At 45.5% G+C, this 22,491-nt stretch overlaps 1 protein-coding gene across 1 annotated transcript; it reads right to left on the reverse strand.

Annotated features, from left to right (window-relative positions):
* Positions 1-4,815: 4,815 nt before the first annotated feature.
* On the reverse strand, positions 4,816-17,728 carry LOC311121475 (2-hydroxyacyl-CoA lyase 1-like; the record flags this gene model as incomplete). The annotated part of the gene is made up of 10 exons (XM_084195962.1): positions 4,816-4,941; positions 6,722-6,827; positions 7,175-7,310; positions 8,110-8,218; positions 8,518-8,616; positions 8,793-8,870; positions 9,059-9,131; positions 9,290-9,365; positions 16,720-16,807; positions 17,714-17,728. The coding sequence occupies 10 exons, from the start codon at positions 17,726-17,728 to the stop codon at positions 4,816-4,818; spliced, it is 906 nt and encodes a 301-aa protein (XP_084052088.1).
* Positions 17,729-22,491: the final 4,763 nt, after the last annotated feature.

The raw sequence follows: 22,491 nt of genomic DNA on the forward strand, positions 1-22,491 counted from the left end.
ATTCTCAATGTAGTGCTAATAGTATACTACCATACCAAGGAAAGAACCTATTTTGATAGGAGACGGTGTGACACCATCAGCTTCACTCTCAGCTTCACTCTCAGTCACATTCAAAATGGTTTGAACTTTAGCAGGGTCAGTGGCTACACCCTCCTGAGAAATGATGTGGCCCAAAAACTTTACAGACCTCCTCAGAAACTTGCACTTAGACGGAGACAGTTTAAGGTTGTGCTCCTGCAACCGCTGAAAAACCATCTCAAGTCTCTGCAGACTCTCTTCCTCCGTCTTAGCAAAAACCATCAGATCATCCAAGTAACAAAGGAGACTTAGAACGTTTTGGTCACCAAAGATGGTCAGCATCATTCTCATAAAAGTAGCCGGGCTGTTGCAGAGGCCCTGAGGTAACCGATTGTACTCGTGCAGACCTAAAGGGGAGGAAAAGGCAGTGTATGTCTTGTCCTCTTCATGCAGTGGCACGTTGTAATACCCTGACGTCAAATCCATTGTGCTGAAGAAGGCATTACCTCCCAGCGCGGCCAGTACATCAGCCTGATGAGGCAGGGGATGAGCATCCTTTACTGTGCGGGCATTTAATCACCTGAAGTCAGTACATAGGCGCAAGTCCCCATTCTTTTTCCATACCAGCACCAATGGTGAGGCATACTCGCTGCTGGATTTTCTGACGATTTCCTTTTCCTCCATATCATCCAGTGTTTCCCTGAGTTTTTGGTAATGAGCTGGAGACAGCCTACGATAAGGTCATCGAAATGGGCGGTCATCAGTCAGCCGTATGCGAAGGCAGAACTCCTTTGCCTCGCCACAATCTAGGCTATGTCTAGAGAACACTGTGTCATACTTCCCAATTAAGTTGACAAGTTTATCTTTCCAGAACTGTGAAACTGGACACTCCTCAACAGACAGGCCTTGAAGTCCAAGATTCCTCAGTGTACTGTTGCCATTATCTACACTGCCACCAACTGAACTCTTAGCTGTCAGACTGCCATGTGATCTGTCACATTGAGCCTTTGCCACATTCTGATGAGCTGCTTGCTGCTTGACATCATTAAAATACTCCAATGCAATGCAAGGGTACACATCCGCCACTTTAGCATTTCGTCTCAGGGTAACTGGCGATGTTGTTGGATTCACAATCTTCACAGGGAGCCATCCATCCCCCCACAGAGGCGTAACTACTCTCCCCACTAGTATGTGTCGATTCACACAACGAGACGTGCTGGGCTCGACAACAACAGTACTGCCCACAGAGAATTTTGTCTTTGGCGGTAGGCGGCCCCACACCAGATGCTCACTCATGGGTTGGAGCGTTACTGCTCTCTTCAACTTAATGGTGCCCACTTTATCTGGGATGGAGTCTCCTCTCCATCTCTCCAGATTTGACATCACACTGGCTAGAGGAACCTGGTGTACCCGCCACCCGCCAGTAGCTGTCATTTGATTTGAACTGTCTAATCAGAGACTTCAACACATTAGTTCCCACAATGAGTTCATCAACCTGCCCATCAACAATAAGCACTGGGACTACATAACAGAAGCCATAAAGTTGAATTTTTAAGTCACACATGCCCACTGGGCTAGTTTGTTCCACCACAACCCACCAGGATGATGTCTGAAGGAGCTAGAAAGTTCCCCTCTACCACTCCTGCCTCCCTCAACCGAGGTACAATATCTGCGCGCAGAGTAGTAGCCATGGACTCACTATCTAACATCCCCTTCAGCTCAACTTTATCCTGTACTAGCACAGTGGTGTAAAACAAACTGTCATTCTGATTGTGTTCTGAAAAATGACTGTGTTGTTCTTGGGTACTGACTCGCAAAAGTAAGAATAAACAGATTGGATATCATCATCAGTGGAGGAAAAATAAGAATGCCCCACATTGCCCTCATTTAGCAGACGCTCTTATCCAGAGCGACTTACAGTTAGTGCATACGTTATTAATTTTTTTCATACCCCCAGTGGGAATCGAACCCACAACCCTGGCGTTGCAAACACCATGCTCTACGAACTGAGCCGGCCATTCCCTCCACTACCCTAGGCGACGCTGGTCCAATTGTGCGCCGCCCCATGGGTCTCCCGGTCGCGGCCGGCTACGACAGAGCCTGGATTCGAACCAGGATCTCTAGTGGCACAGCTAGCACTGCGATGTAGTGCCTTAGACCACTGCGCCACTCACAGACTGAGTATTGCTGACCAGAGCCTTCTCTAACAAAGTCAAAACTTTCTTTAATGTCCCACCCTCAGATACAGATGGTGCCTGGTCTGGTTCACGGCCACATTGAGAAAAAGATGACACATTAGGTCTTTTCACAGGACCCACTCCCTCCTGAGGGCAGTCAAAAACAGCAGCAACCTGCTGTGAAAGTTGTGTTCTACATGCTTTACGTTCCCTTAACAGTTCATCCAACCAATCCTGTACCTCACTGGCTGTCCAGTCACGAATGGGTTTGCTCTTGAACACTTGGGCCAACTCTTTATCAGGACAGTTGCGTACAAACATGACTGCCAACTCTGAGCACTGATTGGGTAAGGTCCTGCCCTCACTCACAAGGTACTGGTCGGCTGCCTCTGCAGCTTTGTTAAGCCTAATCCAGAAATCTATTGGACCCTCATTAGCATATGGTTTGATTGAATAGAAATCAGCTAATGGCATACCTGAGCAGACAGTATCCCCAAAGTGTTGCTTGAAAACACTGAACACCGCCTTAACATCTGTGACAACAAGGTTGTTACGCTTCCAGACTTTGGTCACATCCCGTGCCCTCCCCATGAGCCTAGACATCACCTCCCCAACATTCCCAGACCCAGTGTAACCCCTCTTCTCTAGGTAGACTTCCATTAACTCCTCCCACTCCAGGACAGAGTACTTATCTGAGCCATCACCCCTAAAAAGAGGTGGAGCACTAACATCTGACTTCACAACCAGATTCAGCTTGGACGCATCAATAAAGGTTGACCCACACTGCTCAGGCAGGGGAAACTGCTGGGGTTGGTGAGGGGGACGGGCAGGAGAAAGACTTGAAACCCCAGGCTGCAGTAAACTCGCTCTGATAGATTCTCCTATCTCTGAACCAATCTGCTTAATAAGGTCACTAAGCTGACTCGGAGGCATCCCATTATCACCGAGTACTGTGGATGATGGTACTTCAAAAGACAGAGGTGGGATACCCTGGTCAGGTGGAACAAACAGCCTACCCCTCCCAGTGCTTGCAAACTCAGGACTAGCAAACGCTCTACTCCCAGGAGCTGACTGTACAATTGGTGTAAATGGAAGGACACCCCTCCCTCTACCCACACTAAAATCCCCAGCATAACACGTCTTATGGATTTGAGAATCTTCCATGGCTCAACAGAGCACTAAAATACAATGTAATTTAGTGCATTCAAATACCAAAAAAAATAAATGCAATAAACAAATTCATCCAAAACATACAAATAAGCACGAATACCTGTATCTAATGAATATGCTACATTCACTTTCACTGTTTACAGTATATATTCACTTACAGTAAGCCATCAACAAATTCACATGCGCAGGTCGTGCACCTCATCCACATGCACAGCTCCGGCGGTCGGCTTGAGCTGACCAGTCGGCAGGTCACGTAATTAGGACACTGCCACAACTGGAATTCTGATGGTTGGATAATTTTTATTCGACCTGCACACGAAGAGACAACACACAATATGTTAGCTCTTGGTGCAGCCACAGCTCTCGGGCACCTTGCTAGTTGAAGGTCTGGCAAAAGAGAACAGGTGCTGCATGCACACATTCAGTGCCTAACAACACACTATACAATACAAGTAAAATGATATACAACATAATTCTGACAAAATAAATGACATACCTGTACACGAAGAGACAACACACAATAGCTTAGCCCTTGGTGCAGCCACAGCTCTCGGGCACCTGCGTGAGCACATAGAAACTCACTGTCTAATCAGAGACTGGGGCGGCAGGTAGCAGGTAGCTTAGTGGGTAAGAGCGTTGTGCCAGTAACCGAAAGGTCGCTGGTTCTAATCCCCGAGCCGACTAGGTGAAAAATCTGTCGATGTGCCCTTGAGCAAGGCACTTAACCCTAATTGCTCCTGTAAGTCGCTCTGGATAAGAGCGTCTGCTAAATGACTAAAATGTAAATGTAAATGTAAACACATTAGTTCCCACAATGAGTTCATCAACCTGCCCATCAACAATAAGCACTGGGACTACATAACAGAAGCCATAAAGTTGCATTTTTAAGTCACACATGCCCACTGGGCTAGTTTGTTCCCACCACAACCCACCAGGATGATGTCTGAAGGAGCTAGAAAGTTCCCCTCTACCACTCCTGCCTCCCTCAACCGAGGTACAATATCTGCGCGCAGAGTAGTAGCCATGGACTCACTATCTAACATCCCCTTCAGCTCAACTTTATCCTGTACTAGCACAGTGGTGTAAAACAAACTGTCATTCTGAGTAATTCTCATTGTGTTCTGAAAAATGACTGTGTTGTTCTTGGGTACTGACTCACAAAAGTAAGAATAAACAGATTGGATATCATCATCAGTGGAGGAAAAATAAGAATGCCCCACATTGCCCTCATTTAGCAGACGCTCTTATCCAGAGCGACTTACAGTTAGTGCATACGTTATAAAAAAATGTCATACCCCCCGTGGGAATCGAACCCACAACCCTGGCGTTGCGAACACCATGCTCTACGAACTGAGCCGGCCATTCCCTCCACTACCCTAGGCGACGCTGGTCCAATTGTGCGCCGCCCCATGGGTCTCCCGGTCGCGGCCGGCTACGACAGAGCCTGGATTCAAACCAGGATCTCCAGTCCCCCAGGACTGTGTTGTGTTACCTGCTTGACAATAGTATTGATGTCCCCCAGGAGAGCAGCAGCAGGTTGCACGTTGTTCCCCATCTCCTCAGCACACAGATCAACCTTGACATTGACCTTGACATAAATAACGTATGTGGAACGTTACTACAACATACCAGCAACGACACGACAGGAAGAGCGCCGTGCGTGACACATGTAACAGCAGCTGGAGGAGTGGCCAAACCTCAAGCTAAACACAACAGAAATAACCAGGCAGCACCACATAATGCTAAGGCTGACACACACACGTTCCCTTTTATAAACCGGGTGACTCGAGCCATGAATGCTGATTGGCTGAAAGCTGTGGTATATCTGACCGTATAACATGGGTCACGTTGAGGGAGGAGGTCAGAGACCTGGCCGTGTGGTGCCAGGATAACAACCTCTCCCTCAACGTGACCAAGACAAAGGAGATGATTGTGGACTACAGGAAAAAAAAGAGGACTGAGCACGCCCCCATTCTCATCGACGGGGCTGTAGTGGAACAGGTTGAGAGCTTCAAGTTCCTTGGTGTCCACATCACCAACGAACTATCATGGTCCAAACACACCAAGACAGTCGTGAAGAGGGCACGACAAAGCCTATTCCCCCTCAGGAGATTGAAAAGATTTGGCATGGGTCCTCAGATCCTCAAAAAATTATACAGCTGCACCATCGAGAGCATCCTGACTGGTTGCATCACCGCCTGGTATGGCAACTGCTTGGCGTCCGACCGCAAGGCACTACAGAGGGTAGTGCGTACGGCCCAGTACATCACTGGGGCCAAGTTTCCTGCCATCCAGGACCTCTATACCAGGCGGTGTCAGAGGAAGGCCCTCAAAATTGTCAAAGACTCCAGCCACCCTAGTCATAGACTGTTCTCTCTGCTACCGCACGGCAAGCGGTACCGGAGTGCCAAGTCTAGGTCCAAAAGACTTCTCAACAGCTTCTACCCCCAAGCCTTAAGACTCCTGAACAGCTAATCATGGCTACCCGGACTATTTGCACTGCCCCCCCACCCCATCCTTTTACGCTGCTGCTACTCTGTTAATTATTTATGCATAGTCACTTTAACTCTACCCACATGTACATATTACTTCAACTACCTCAACTAGCCGGTGCCCCCGCACATTGACTCTGCACCGGTACCCCCCTGTATATATAGCCTCCCTACTCTTCTTTTATTTTACTTCTGCTCTTTTTTTCTCAACACTTTTTTTGTTGTTGTTTTATTTTTACTTTTTTGTTAAAAATAAATGCACTGTTGGTTAAGGGCTGTAAGTAAGCATTTCACTGTAATGTCTGCACCTGTTGTATTTCCGCGCATGTGGCCAATAAAATTTGATTTGATTTGATTTGAAATGTATTTTGACTGTTCGAATTACGTTGGTAACCAGTTTATAATAGCAATAAGGCACCTCTGGGGTTTGTGGTATAGGGCCAATATACCACGGCTAAGGGCTGTATCGAGGCACTCCGCGTTGCATCGTGCTTAAGAACAGCCCCTAGACGTGGTATATTGGCCATATACCACACCCCCTCGGGCCTTATTGCTTAAATATAGATGTACTGTACAGCACTAAGACAGCCATGACATTATTTGGAGAGACCACAAAGACTTATAGAGAAGCTATATAATTGATAGACTAAATCCAATAGACTGAGTCAAATACCTTTATACCTGGTTACAATGAAATGTAGTTCACTATGAAATGACCTGTGACTAGGGTTGCAAAATTACAGTTACTTTCCCAAAATTCCCAGAAATCCCTGTTGGAAGATTCCAGAAATCAGAACGGAATAAGAAGAAAATCCGAAAAAAAGAAGGAAAAAAAAGAAACCCTACTGGTGACCTTTGACCTAGCTGGATGACCTTTACTTGGGTGTCAAACCTGGGGGGAAGGCCAAAGTGCAGGATCCAGTTGAGTCTGGCACCAAGTAGGACCACAACATCAGACTGGAGCAGAGCTCTGCAGTCCCCACCAAGACCATAGAACCAGGAGGATAGGAAGAGGAGGAGGAGGAGGAAGAGAGGAGGAGGAGGATAGGAAGAGAGGAGGAGGAGGATAGGAAGAGAGGAGGAGGAGAGCAGGGACAAAACAAAATGTAATGAAAAGAGGCTAGTTATAGGAGTAGTGTAGTTGTTTGATTGACACCAGTTTACATTGACATGACCTGGCCAGGAGAGTCTAGTTATAGATAGGGATTTCAGGAGTTTCGTGGTCCGTTCAAATGGTCAGGGAAATTATTGGTCCTACTTATACAGTCAATGGTCTGTACATGAATATGATGCCAGCTGAGAGAAGGAGAGGCTGACCTGGAGCGGGCAGCAGCAACACAGTTGGGGTGATCGTCAGGCAGCACCCCTTTACCCATGGGGGTGGGCAGGAAGGGCAGGTCACACCCCTCCACCAGCTCCTTCAGAGCCCCCTCTGCTCTTCCATGGGCTGCACCTGCAGAGGGACACAGACAGAGGGCACTGCCACACGGATTTCAACAGACTGGCCTTCACAACTGGGATGCATTCAGCTGAGCAAAACGTTGTGCAACGTTCAGATAGAAATATAGCATGTAGAACGAACGTGCCTCTCGGACAGGTAGAATGAGAAATCATGTCAACAACATTTGTCGACTGAACGTGGCCCTATTTTCGACTGAACCGTGGTACATTTACATTTTAGTCATTTAGCTGACGCTCTTATCCAGAGCGACTTACATGAGCAATTAGGGTTAAGTGCCTTACTCAAGGGCACATCAACATATTTTTCACCTAGTCGGCTCGGGGATTAGAACCAGCGACCTTTCGGTTACTGGCACAACGCTCTTAACCACTAAGCTACTTGCCGCCCCGGCTGTGGTACAGTGCTATATGTGTTACAGTGCGTCTCACCTGGCTATTGATCTCTCCTGGACAGACGCACGTAACATAACTGGAAGTAGCGTCTGTCAACAGACTGGGATGTGACAACTTTGTTCCGGTACGCTGATTTTTCACCACTAATCATTTGGACAAATCCCGATTTCGCAGGTACTCGCATCTTTTCAATTTCAGAAGGGGAGGGGACATTTGGCCCATAAACTTGCCTGAAACTTGCAGAGAGTTTCCGTTTAGGGGGGTGGAAACTTCGCAAGTGGCGTTAGTATCTTTCTCTTAACATCTCCCCAGACCTTAACCAAGTATCTGACGCAATTATGCAACATTTTAGTTCTGTTTCCCCCAGATTATCTGGCTATTAAAAAAGCAATGCCTACATTTGCCAATGATGAGTAAAGGCCGTTTGGCTCCTTTCAGGACCGCCAGTGCTTCTGTGATCGCCATATGGTCAGCCATACTCACAGGAGGAGGTGGACTACAGGGCACCTCTCTGACAAAGGAAATAATAAATAATAGGTCAAACATTAAACATGTTACCTAGCAACTGTATTGCATATGTAAATACATCATGAAGGTCTATCGAGGCTTATTGCTATTCTCTGATGAGAATATTTTGATATAGTGCTATATTTTCTAAGTAATTTAATTTCTGGTTCACTTCAGACGTTAAAAGGTATAACAAAATAAAATAAAAATGACTACGGTGATGTGAATTCAGAGGTATACATATTCAACAGTAACGCATTAGTATACATTTTAAATGGATGAAAGACAGTGATGGCCACTAACCTGGCTCTGCTCCTGTCCAATTTAGCATTGACCATGTCCCCAGATATGTCTACGTATACAGCACCTGGACGTCCATACATGCTAGTGCGTGCTGCCTTAGACAGACCAAACACCCTTCCATTCAGATCAATTAAGGCTGTGCTGTGCTCTTATGAAGCAGTTAAGGTACCTTGCTAAGCTGGAAAATTAGAGGTCAGAAAACAGACAATTGCAGGTGATACCAAATGATATGAAGAGGACTACACAGAGGGAGTCAGAGTAGACTGTATACCTTCTCTACCACTGAGGAGATCATATCCAGACTGCTAGACCTAGCAGAGAACTTACTGTACAATCTGCATGCCTCCACCTGACAGAGAAAGAGGACCACAAATAACAAATGATTTCCTCTTTCAGCAATTAAACTGCTAGGGCCAGTTTCCCAGACAGAGATTCTCTATTGAGTTTGCTTTTTAGGTCATGACTAGGCTTAATCTGTGTCCCGGGATACCATCCCCTAATGTTCAATAGTCAGAAATGTCATGGTTGAATCGGTACCTGTGGAAACTCTTGAAACGCCCCAGTGGTCTCTTGGTTTTGATCAGAGGAGCCTCCAATAACAATCACAGGCCTACAGAGAGAGAGGTATCACACAATGACATCAACTGACAAGCTGAGATAGTTTGGAGTCCTCAGATCATTTTTTGCAGTGTGCGGATAGCATCCCTTCTTTTGAAAGGCCACTGAACATGAGTAGTAGGGTCTTCTGTTTGTGGAGTTCTAGCATACCAGCAGTTCATGTTAGCATTGGCCATTGCACCAAGTGAATGGATGAGTCCCGGTCCAGACACAACCAGACATGCACCTGGACTGGAGAGGAACAGACAGACAGAGGGAAAGACAGGAAGACAGGCAGACAGACACACAAAGGGTCAGACAGACAGGCAGACATAATTAGCAATGCAAAAAAGCTATGAAACTGACCCTCACACACTACACGCTCCTGTAGTCTATGTAAGGGTAGTTAATATCACATGATTTGGGGAGAGCTGGTTTAGTAATAAAAAGGTGGCTTAGGGCTTGTTCATTGCGCATTCCCACATACTTGATTCCTGAGGCTTGAGCTGCCATAGCTACTTCAATGACTGGAACACCAACTATTCCAAACATATATTCTACATTCTGTAGAGAGATACATGTAGATACAGTATATTTACATTTTTTAAAACATTTTTAGTCATTTAGCAGACGCTCTTATCCAGAGCGACTTACAGTTAGTGAGTGCATACATTTTCATTCTGAATTGTATATGAATTGTTACAATGTAGTTTAGATTTTCTTTGCATTGACACACACATTGGCATGCATCAACAAGGGTGTTAACACAGAGCTGCCAACTCTCACGCTTTCGCCGTGTGACACACGTTTTTGCCTGTTTTCACACGCACTCACGCCACACATCCAATTTCTCAAGCAAAAAAAATCGGCAGAGACTCGTTCGTTCCTTTTTTCAAACTCCCCGACGGTAGATGGCGCTGATGAGCGCCAATGAACCATATGTGCTGCACCCCGAAGTTAGCGACAGAAGAAGAGATACCATTGCCGTGAAAGTCAACATAAGATGAGCAGGTCACTACCTTTTTTTTTTTTTTGTCATTTAGCAGACGCTCTTATCCAGAGCGACTTACAGGAGCAATTAGGGTTAAGTGCCTTGCTCAAGGGCACATCGACAGATTTTTCACCTAGTCGGCTCGGGGATTAGAACCAGCAACCTTTCGGTTACTGGCACAACGCTCTTACCCACTAAGCTACCTGCCGCCCTGAAGAAGTCTGATAAGAAGCTGAGCTGAGACTAGGTATGTAACAATGAAATGTCGTCCAATTGAATACTCACTCTCTTAAACTTTAAATCTTGAAATAAATTATTTGTTTGTGCGTGTGAACATGATTTAGTGTGGTGAATGTAAACTCAGCTGATTTCGAACAGGTAAGATGTATTCCAAAGAATTTAACATAAATACAGGAAATGTGTGCAATAGAAGTAGGTATGTTTTTGTAACTGAGAGTAGAGTTATTAAACCAACATGACCATTTTAATTGTTTAAGGTTTCAAAGATGTCCCGTAAGAGACCTTTGCCAGGACAAAAGCGAAACCTTTTATTTTATTTAAAGAACCAGCCAAGTGAGAAAAGACAGACAAACACACTGACAGAACAGCCAGAACGATTGATAGAAACGACAGGACAACAGACAGAGGAGCAACACAAAGGACAGAGAGAGCAGGAGACAGGACAGACTGACAAACAAGCAGAGGAGCAACAGACAGGACAGATTGACGCACATGCAGAGGAGCAACAGACAGGACAAATAGAACAACCAACAGGGCAGATGGAAGAAGACACAGAGGGACAGAAAGAAGAGACCCCCCCAATCCAACAGCAGGGCCAGAAGAGTCGTGCTCTGGCTGGAGCAGCAACATATAGATCCATTTTCAAAAATGAGTGGACCTCTTCATGGCCATTTATTACCAGAGGGAGCCTCAACATGCACTACTGGTGTGCAGTCTGCCGTATTGAAAACTCATGTTGCCACCAGGGTGTGACAGATGTAGTGCGCCATATAAAAAGCAAAAGGCCACCAAGATAAGCAACGAGCTCTCCTGTCCACAGCCACAATATCCCAATATGCAATGGCCGTTCCATCTGTTGGGGGTATGTCTGCACAAGAGGTTAAGGTATGATATGTGTAATGATTCTGTCAAGGTTCAATCAAGAGTTTTGTGTTCTAGTTGATCACGGTAAAGTCATGGTTGATAGTTTTGACTAATTTGTGGTTTGTATTTCAGTGTAGTACAGTCCAGTTTTCTTAATTTGAGATCTTAGTTGCTGAATGTGTTTTTTACCTGTGCCCTATTATCGCAGGCGTCTATTTTAAATAAACTATGGTATTTTGGGAGGATTAATAATTTTTTATTTCTTACAGACAAGAAGGGCTGAGGTCAAAATGACAGCTGGGTTGGTAGTTCACAACGTCCCCCTAGCCTTTGCGGACCACCTGGGGCCTCTCCTAAAATAATGTTTCGGAGATTCGAAGACAGCGCAGGAGTACAGGTGTGCCAGGACTAAGTCATCCTGCATTACCAATGAAGCACTCGCACCATATTTCACACAGGAGCTTGTGAAGGAGATGAAAAAAGCCCCGTATACCCTTGTTACGGATGGGTCGAATGACACTGGTATTTCACAAACTATTTGAGATTTTTCTCATCTGCAAAACATGTGCTTTGTGTATTTTTAAACATCTAATAACATGAACATCTGTATGATTCTAACTTGTCATTATAGGAGTGGAAAAGATGAACCCGCTTACTGTCCGGGTCTTCATGGGCAGCAAAGTTGTCCACCAGTTCTTAAATATGTGCACAACAAGTGGGAGGAGATGTGGGCCAGCAAGTGAGATCTTCACCAAAATTAACTCCACCATAGAGGAGCATGGCATCCCTTGGGAGAACTGCTTTGGTCTCTCAGTTTACAATGCAGCTGTGAACATTGGACCACGTAATTCCATTGCCTCTAGGGTGCTCCAGAAGCATTCCAACACCTATATTCATGGTTGTCCTTGTCATGTGGCACATAACACCGCCAAAGCTGCAGGAGTGGGATTTTTTAAAGATTTTTTAAAGTGAGTTAAGGCCTGATTTATCTTTACATGTAACTTTTTATTTGTATCCTAATTACATGCATTGACTGAATGCGTTACGATTGATTTATGCATTGCAGGTGTCCGGTTTTGATTTGGAGGATATGGTAGTGGACATCGGTTACTGGTTCAAGGGTAGCACAAATCGGAAAGGATACCTGTCAGGTATGCATGTTTGATACTATTAAGTGTAATACTGAAATGCTGAGCTGTAGAAAATATATGATATGGATTTAATGTCTAAAACAGAGTTTTGTGAGCTCCATGAAGCGGAGTACATGGAGGTCCTCCTGCATATCTCGGTCCGTTGGCTAAGCCTTGAACGTTGTGTGACCAGGATCCTGAGGCTGTATGAACCTCTGGCCAGCTACTACAAATCTGCTAGTATGGTCATCAATTTTCAATTTCATTATGCAGCAACTACATGGATTGTTAGTCACATACTTGTATTAATGACAACCTCTTGTTTTGTGTTATTTATTGATTGATTCAAGATGAAAATCAGGCCAGGTTCAAGAGACTTGTGCAGACATTCACTGTCCCCATGACAGAAGTGTACCTGCTGTTCTTCCAAGCCACCGTACCAACTTTCACTTCTTTCAACTTGCTGCTTCAGAGAGAGCAGTCATCAATATTTTTGTTACATGATGAGGTGGGATTGGATTTTGCAGTTTTTTTCCATTCTGTGTTTCTTGCTGATATCTGCAGGGGTCCTCTAAAACAGGTTTCACCTACTATTTTTGTAAATGTCTGTTATAGATGGTGAAATTCGTACGCAAGCTATGTTCCAAGTTTATGGTTCCAGCAGCTCTGCAGTGCCATGAGGAGCCTTGTGAAATTGCCTTTGAAGAAAAGGCAAACCATTTACCAGGTTAGTATTTGACTATTATTATGATCAAACACTGTGATATGTGATATTTAGCCTTGTACATTATACCGATATGCTGTATTGGGTTCACAACCAGGGCTAAAATTAACAGATTACTCGACGAGGGTGACATCACACCACAGCAGGTGGATTCATTCCATGAAGCTGTGTTGTGTTTCCTGACAAGTGCTGTGGACTATGCACTTAAGAAGCTGCCACTGGAAGAGCCACTGATCAAGCACGCACAATTTGTAGATGTACGGCAGAGGGCTGAAAGTGACATCGAAGATGTCCTGTACTTTGTTGAAAGGTTCGTTTTTTTTCTCTAATTATTGTCTTTCATCTTAGCTAAAATACCCTGTGTTTTATGATGAGGTGTGTTCACTCCTAAACTGCACATGAGATATTCTTATGTGGCTTCTCCTCAAAGATGTGTATGAACTGCTGCTGGTTGATGACTATATACCTAAAACGTAACAACTTGTAACTCTACTTTCATAAATAGGTTTCCCCATCTCCTCCCATACCATTGGCCAGAGGAGCATGACCTTCTGGGTGAGGAGTTTCTAAATTATCAGACCATGCCAATGATATCCCTGCAGGACTAAACTGAAATGGAAAGCTTCTGGGCTGAAATGGCAACCCGGAAGCATAATGTAATTTTTTTTTCCTTTTTTGTCTTTTCTTTTGGCAGGTGTGGCTTGGCTACATCTGTTGCTTAAAATTGTTGCATGCATATATGTGTCATGCATGTTTCAAATTATGCATGTTTTTATCTGAACTTTGTTAATGGATCAACCTACAGTATATTCACAGTATTAATCAATAAAAAATCAAGGTATGTTTTTCCATTGTGTTTTGGTGCATTTTCCATAGGTGACAGGAGCCAAAGAATTCGAGAGGCTTGCTGCCGTCGCCAAGCTTGTCCTGGTGTTGCCCCATGCAAACGCAGATGCTGAGAGGGTGTTTTCAGTTGTGGGACTGAACAAAACCAAGAGAAGAAACAGCCTAGCATTGGATGGCACCCTGTCCTCAATAATGACCATAAAGATGGCCAATCTGGAGCCCTGCTTCAAATGGGAGCCCCCCTCCGATATCATCAAGGCCTCCAACAAGGCCACAGGCCAGTATAACCATGCCGACAGATCATAGACAAGAGGCCCATTTGAGATGAGCCAGGTCTGCGCAGAATCGATTACCAGCGATCACCGCCCAATGCATGCTGGTTAGATTTGTGTCCGACTTGATCCCGACTTTCTCTGACGTCATGCACACGCGGGCAACGATAACCTCATGAGATCAAGGCAGCCGCAGTTCTGAGATGCAGGCAGTGCAATTGCTTTTCACCGACTGCAGGACCCAGGCGGACCCAGGACAAAAACTCACTATGTTAACATATGCTATTCCACATAAACATCTAAATGTTTTTCTACAACAATATTAATAGTTAGCTATACCAGTGCAATGACCTATGGCACACTTTCACAACTCGTAGTGCTACATTCTCACTGCCAAGGACATGATCAGCGACTAATATATTCTTAGCAACACGGTTACACAGTATAACACTGTTTTATATAAATTGCACACACTTCACCTGAGCTTTTAGTGCCTCTGCAATGAGCTGAGCCCCAGTCACATCTTCCATTATTATTGTCGAGAAATCTGTTCAAAGTGCAAACGCGGTTAGCAATGCTTTCTTGGACTTGTTGTTCAGTAGCTTATAAATCGTGTTTAGATCTCTTGCAAATCATTAGTTTTTGTCTGCTTTCCAGCATGCATTACATGAGTAGCTTTTTCTTCTTCAGTGGGGTTTATAGACAGTTGGCATCCAACGTTATGGTGCATTACTGCCCCCTATTGTACAGAAGTGTGGACATGAGCCGTGCAATAGCAGTCATGAATATTTAATAAACTAGTAGCATTTTTCTTTTTTTATTGCAAGAAATACATAATAAGCCCTCATTATGTGTTTATAACTGCACTTAACTTAACACTTAACTCAATTAAGTCATTATGAGTGTATGACAGTATGAACCCCAGGGTTGTGGGTTCGATACCCACGGGGGGGCAGTATGAAAAAAAAATATATATATATATAAAAAAAGAATAAAAATAAAATAAACAAATAAAAGAATGTATGCACTCACTAACTGTAAGTCGCTCTGGATAAGAGCTTCTGCTAAATGACTAAAATGTAAAATGTAAATACTCCTGAGTGGCGCAGTGGTCACAACGCCAGGGTTGTGGGTTCAATTCCCACTGGGGGCCAGTATAAAAAAATATATATATATCTATGTATTCACTAACTGTAAGTCGCTCTGGATAAGAGCGTCTGCTAAATGACTAAAATGTAAATGTAAATGTAAATGACTTGAGTGTATGCATTATAGATATAGGCTTTTTTTTTTTTTCTTTTTTTTTTCTTTTTTGTCATTTAGCAGACGCTCTTATCCAGAGCGACTTACAGTTAGTGAATAAATATATATATGTATATATTTTTTTTTACTGGCCCCCCGTGGGAAACGAACCCACTCCCCTGGCGTTGCAAACGCCATGCTCTATCAACTGAGCTACATCCCTGCCGGCCATTCCCTCCCCTACCCTGGACGATGCTGGGCCAATTGTGCGCCGCCCATGAGTCTCCCGGTCGCGGCCGGCTGCGACAGAGCCTGGATTCATAGAAAGTGTTACAAATGTTCTCCTGTCATCTTATAGGAGATCCATTCATGGATTTAGTTATGGCTTGAGAATGTGACTGGTCTACGGAGTTCTCCTTTATGTCTGTCTTTGTATGTGACAACAACTTTTCTGTATTATGTGTATTTCCACAATCAATAATCATAAACGGTACTTCACTATGAATACTTTTGACTATGTGATTTGAAGTACTTTACCGTTATCTTGCACATACATGAAGACTACTATAGACAGAAATCAATGCAGTAATGTTTTATTAAATAAAGGCTCTGATTAAAATATAATATTAATAAAATCAGGCATTTGGCTAATTCTTCTTCCCTGAAGCTCCTCTGAATGGTTTGGAGATGGCTCTGGAGAGAGCGTGTAACACCCTGACTATGAGTGGGCGTTTACGGGACTGGGACTCCTGGGGAGCAGGGGCCGGTGTGGTTGTCAGGTCCTCCTTGGGAGGGGAAGTGGATGGAACCTCTGGAACCTCACACTCAGCATCTGTCATAAGAACATTTCATAATCAGAAAATGAATGTGTGTGTTTGTGTCTGTCCGTCTGCCTGCCTGTCCGTCTGCCTGCCTGTCCGTCTGCCTGCCTGCCTGTCTGTCTGTCTGCCTGCCCGTCCGTCTGCCTGTCCGTCTGTCTGCCTGTCTGTCTGTCTGCCTGTCTGCCTGCCTGTCCGTCTGCCTGCCTGTCCGTCTGCCTGTCTGTCTGTCTGTCTGTCTGTCTGTCTGTCTGTCTGTCTGTCTGTCTGTCTGTCTGTCTGTCTGTCTGTCTGTCTGTCTGTCTGTCTGCCTGTCCGTCTGCCTGCCTGCCTGCCTGCCTGCCTGTCTGTCTGTCTGCCTGCCTGTCCGTCTGCCTGTCTGTCCGTCGGTCTGCCTGTATCTGTTGTCACTGTTTTAACAAGCTTGTCATAGGGTGATACATCAATATGACATTATCGATGCTTATCACTTACCCTGTGAAATATGAGTCTCTCTGAGACGTTTGGTAGGCAGTGCATCCTGTTTAGGGTGGCTCTTCGGTTCCCCTTTTGTCTTGAACAGCTGTTGACAAAACACATCAGGACAACTGAGCCTGTGTAAAATACAGAGTGTGCATCCCAAAATGCACCCTATTCGCTACGTAAGGCACTACTTTTGAAAAGGGCCCATAGAGCGCTGGTAAAAAGTAGTGCACTATATAGGGAATAGGGTGCCATTTGGGACATAGCCATTGACTCTCTCCCATGTGTATTAGGATTGCATTACAGCGTCCTCACTCAACCTCCTAAAGACAATGACAACAGTTTTGTTCTAATGCTGAGAGACAATAGGGGTGTAGTGAATCTGTAGGGTAAAATTCAGCCCTGCCTTACAGATGTAATCTCAAAACACAGAGCACCCTACCTTAATCATGATCTTTGGAAACTTATGCATTTTCGGTAGGAAACGCCACTTCCTGTTCTTCTTAGTCTCTTCCCCTCTGGCAGAGGGAAGGCGGGCCATGCCGTCAGCCTTTACATCAGCCGGGCTAAGGCTCCTGGCAGGGAATTCCTCAGTAGCATTAAGGTCAGCTACAACACCATGAGTGATGTCACTTGTGGCATTGCTGGTGTCTGAGTGAGAAGAGCACGCTAGTGTGACCGACCTGTGTACAATAACTGGGAGAAGAGGACGCAGCCATTGAAGTCAGTCACTGCATCCCAAATGGCATTCTCTTCACTTTATAGTGCACTACTTTTGACCAGGACCCATAGGGTCTGGTCAAAAGTAGTGCACTAAATATGGAAGAAGGTGCCATTTTGGACACAACCAGTGAATTTTACATCATAAAACGCAATGTATTGAGCATCATGTTACAATTAAGTCCTATGCAGATGAAAAGAGGTACTTTCACTTACCATCCTCCATTGTAGACTTGGACACATAAGTCAGGCTGTCCATCACCACGTCTGTCATCAACTTGATGACCTGATCCAAAACCATTTCAGCTGATGGTGGCAAAGGCCTTCCCATACACTGCCCCAGGAGTCTCCTAACAGAAGTCTGGGCAAAGTTGTAAATGAGCTCTGAGGCATCGTCCTTTGACAGCTTCCTCAGGGCTGGTTTAGGCAGCGCTGGTTGAGAGAGGCTTCTGTGGCCAACCATGGATTGAAGCTGACGGTTTATGGTTATCTCCTGAATGAGACCATGGACCTTTGCGATCAGGTTGCCAGATGCACCTTGAAGGGCTTCAACTGACAGGAGCCTATCCAGATGTTCTTCTGCTGAAGTCATCTCTGGGTCGTCCGTCTTCAATGTGTCCATTATAGTTTTCACTATGATATTGGTGTCAGATATGATTATTTCTTGTTGGCTCACAAGCATTGACCGTGAACCTGTCTCGTCCATTGCGATAGAGGTATGGGATTCTGTCCTTGTGATCTCATCGGCAGCGCTCATGTCAGGCAACTGGTCAAGGCTCTCCAGTACAGAGTCTAACATGTTAGTGGCTATCAGACACTCCTCACTTGCAATCTGCCCAACAGATGAACTCTCAGAGTTGGCCACTCTACACTTGATCACATTTAGGATCAAGCTGAGCGTCTTCTTTGCAGTTTTGCTAAAGCCTTCTTGGCTGACTGCCACTGTTACGTCTTTTAGAGCCACAAGAGGTTTGCAACTTTCACTCAATCCACTGCCGTGGAGAGGAGAGGCTCTCTTCAAACTGTTGTTGCTCACAACTGACATACTCCTGGTGGGCAGAGTGACATCCTCACTGCATGTGTCAATTACATGGTGGTCTGTTGAAGAGCCACTCGAAGACAGAAGGGTTTTAGACCTTTTAGCCAAACAGACTTTTGACAAAGGCTTCTCACTTCTCACAGACGGAGGGCGGCTCCTGTCCTCAACAAGAGCAGTGTCAGCGGACTTAGAACGTCTGAGTGTCTCCACAGGGGTGGAGTCCAGCACATATTTGGCTGTGGTGACTGACACTGGTGGAAAAGAGAAAAAGATGTTCAGTCTATCCTTTACTCTGTGGTACATGGTTTGAGCAGCATCCAATAAGTTGTCAAAGACAACTCTGGGTTTGAGCTGGAACTCCAGCTTTTTCTCTCCTAGTGGGAAGGAGTCTGCGTCGTCCACAGTGTACTGGGATACACTTTCAAGGTCTTGCATGATAATATTTACTATATCTTCGGCTGTAGAAACCGCATGGTGTGAGAAGGTGGTGCTAGGCATGCTCTGTAGCAAAGAATGGCTGGCTTTGCTAGCAGCTCTGAGAATGGTCTCATTCACAATGTGTTTGGCCTTAGCTCGGAACTCAGCACTGTGAAAGCTCTGGATAGAAATGTTAGAGGTTCTGCTGGCTGCACTAAGAGATCGCGTGAGTGTGGCAATCTCGGCTGACGTCACATCACTCGAAATGGTGAGGTCCTCCAATTTCGAAATTATCGAGTCCAACTTCTGGTTGAAGTCGAAGGATGAATTTGACGTGCTCTCCCCAACGGAAGCGGAGCAGTTTTCCTTTGAAGTGTCCACCCTCAGCACCGAGATCACCTGTTTGATTACCCCTTTAGTGCAGGTGTCGAGGGTGAGCTGGTAGGCTGAGGCTGAGGACTTAGAAGGGGTCTTACTGTCTGTCTTCTGTACAGGAGACACTGCCAAAGTGGCCTCAGTTACAGGAGATTCCTGCACAGTGGCCTCAGTTACAAGTAGTCCAGTTGCAGAAAGCTCGATTTGCACAGGAGTATTTTTTCCCTCAGTGAGATGGTGGGAGGTGAACAGCTTCCTTAGTTTGTCCAGGGTTTTGGTATAAATCTTCTGGGAACCTGAACTCACTTCCACCCAGAACATTTTGCGACCTGATTTCGTACGCTTGGAGGCCTTATTGACCTCATATACCTCAAGCAGGTCGGAAATAATTCCACCAAAGAGATCAGAGGATGCCTCCTCAATATTCTCTGAGGAAACATGGACAGATAGGATTTCCGACAGTTTCCCACAAGTGTCGGTTTTATCCAGCGCAGCAGTATATGTCACAGCTGCATCCTGAATGACCTGAGTGATGCATTGCTCAGCTTTGACAATATACTCCTCCACTGGTTGACCATGGAGGATGTCAACTTTATCAGCAGGGAGCTCCTTCTGAATACTCACATTCTCCTCTGATGGGCATGGGTTGTTGAAGATAATGCTCTCAGTGACCATCTTAGAGGAGGCGAGAGATGAGTCGAGAAGCAGAGATCTGTATATTGTCGAGGTGGACATCTCTGGGTGCTTTATCACAGCAGCCACCTCCAAAATGGCCGACGGGCCCCGGAGGATGTCAGAGATATCCATGTCCTCAATGGTCTCTACCAGAGACGATAGTAGGTCTCTGGCTGCCAGGTTGGTAGGTCTCTGGTTCTCGAGCTCTGTTTTGATTGCTTGACAGGCAGTTACCAGAGCAACAACAGAGCGAGAACACAACTGCTTCAAGGTGGAGTCAGAAAAAGATGATGACAGATCTGTCATGGACATGGTGGAGAGTTGACTCTCAGAGACAAACGGGCTGAGTTTGACAGACACCTGTCTGACCAAGTCCCCAGCAAGAGCTCTCATATCTATTGCTCCACTAGCTGAGTTGTGGGAGCAGGCACTCTGTGGCCTTGACGGGTTCCTGTTATCCAAAAATCCTGTTATCCAAAAAACCTCAAGTACAAGATCCACAACATCGGATGACACTTCTATCATTCTGTTGTCGGACAGAAATGTACTTGGATGAATGGTGCCTGCATTCACAGTCCAGTCGCAAATGGAGTTGTTGGACTGACTCTGGACTAGTGGAACTAGACAGGTTTCACTTGGACCTTGGCCAAAGAGCTCTGCCATTTTGAGCAGAACTGATCTTAAGACCTTCGACTTGGAAATGTTCAGCAGTGGGTCGTTGTTGGACAGTCTGGTGGATGGTCTGCTAGCCGATCTGTGAACCACTAGGCTTTGTATTTCTGCCGAAATGGCAGTTAGAAAATAGGTCAAGGGGCTGGTCGCTCTCCCCTCATTTCCTCCGTTGGTTTTAGCCTTGATGATGCTATCTATGATGATGACTATGACCTGTCCAGCCAGAGGACCCAAGATGGCCTCAAGCTCCCTCTCTAACTCAAGGGGAGACTTGTGGCCGAGCGCAATATGCTCTATGGCATGGGAATACATCTTAGAAGTCGCCATGCTTAGCATCTCTTGGGCAAACTGTTGACTTGCTGAGATACTTCCAGTCAGCAGAACTAGAGTTCCCTGACTGACACTTCGCATTAGCTCAGCCCATCTGGAGTTGAGAAGGTTTATAACCAACTCGACAATACCCATCATAAACTTGCCGTCCGTTGACATTTTGCTAGGTCTGTATTTCTCCTGTCTACTCCGTTTGGGCGGCGGTACGATGTCGCCCTGCGACTGGCCGCTCTGGACCATGTCGAAGACAGAGTCCTCAGAGATGCCAAACACAGATCTCAGTGGTGCTGAGTGTGGTCTGTGTCTCATCTCTCTATCGCCACCCTCAGGTGAGGAGACATATCGCTCATTGTCCTCACTCAGCAAAGAGGTCAAACACCTGCAGAATGCACAATAGAAATTAATAATACATGGTAACAAAATAAAAAAATATGATCCAAGAATTTGGGACACAAACTCAACCTTGTTATTGTTATTCAAAGGAAGCATTGTGAACCATCTCAAACCACACTCAGTCCAAACATTAACATTTAGAGTAAACTTTTTGTGGTTGTGTAGTATCTAAGTAGTATTTCTCACTAAGTGGATCTGGAATGGATATTTGTACCTATAACAGGAAAGACCTGCAAAAAGAGGAGGGGATAGAGCTAGGTATCTGTGAGAGGAGGGGATAGGGCTAGGTACCTGTGAGAGGAGAGGATAGGGCTAGGTACCTGTGAGAGGAGGGGATAGGGCTAGGTACCTGTGAGAGGCATGGATAGGGCTAGGTACCTGTGAGAGGAGGGGATAGGGGTAGGTACCTGTGAGAGGCATGGATAGGGCTAGGTACCTGTGAGAGGAGGGGAGAGGGGTAGGTACCTGTGAGAGGCATGGATAGGGCTAGGTACCTGTGAGAGGAGGGGAGAGGGGTAGGTACCTGTGAGAGGAGGGGATAGGGCTAGGTACCTGTGAGAGGAGGGGAAAGGCGTGGGAGTGCGTGTGCTGCAGGCGGTTCTGGCGCTGGTGCACCTGCTGGGTCCTCCACTACAGCTGAATCTGACGCTGCGGCCAAGAGAGGTCACCTCTCCTGCCTCATTACTTCCTGATCCAGAAGAGCTTGGCGAATCAGAGAGCTCTATCTGCATGGTGAGGTCAAGGGCGGGAACAACCACAGTGGATGTAGACTCCATCACCCATGCTACAATATCCATGCACTTGGCACTAAACTCATGTCTGCTCATCTGCAATGTTAAAAGACCATCCAGAGTTAGTTTGTTAAAGGGGCTGCACTGATATAAAACGTAGAACCATTTACTCAAGCTAGTCAATTAAAGCAGTGGTTCAGGATTAAAGGTCCTGCAGGATTTCCACAAATGAATGTTTGGTCCATTTTACCAACATTAACTACTTTAGAGGTGACTATAACTCACCCCGGCACGCATATTCTCACTCAGCAGATTCCAATGGCTGAAAAGTAAATAAATGCAAGTACACAATGAACTACATGACATTACCTCTATTATCTTAGACTACGTTATGGATGGACATGACCTCTATTATTTTAGATTACGTTATGG

Source organism: Coregonus lavaretus (assembly GCF_964263955.1).
Source record: "Coregonus lavaretus genome assembly, contig: HAP1_SCAFFOLD_341, whole genome shotgun sequence".
Classification (NCBI taxonomy): domain Eukaryota; kingdom Metazoa; phylum Chordata; class Actinopteri; order Salmoniformes; family Salmonidae; genus Coregonus; species Coregonus lavaretus.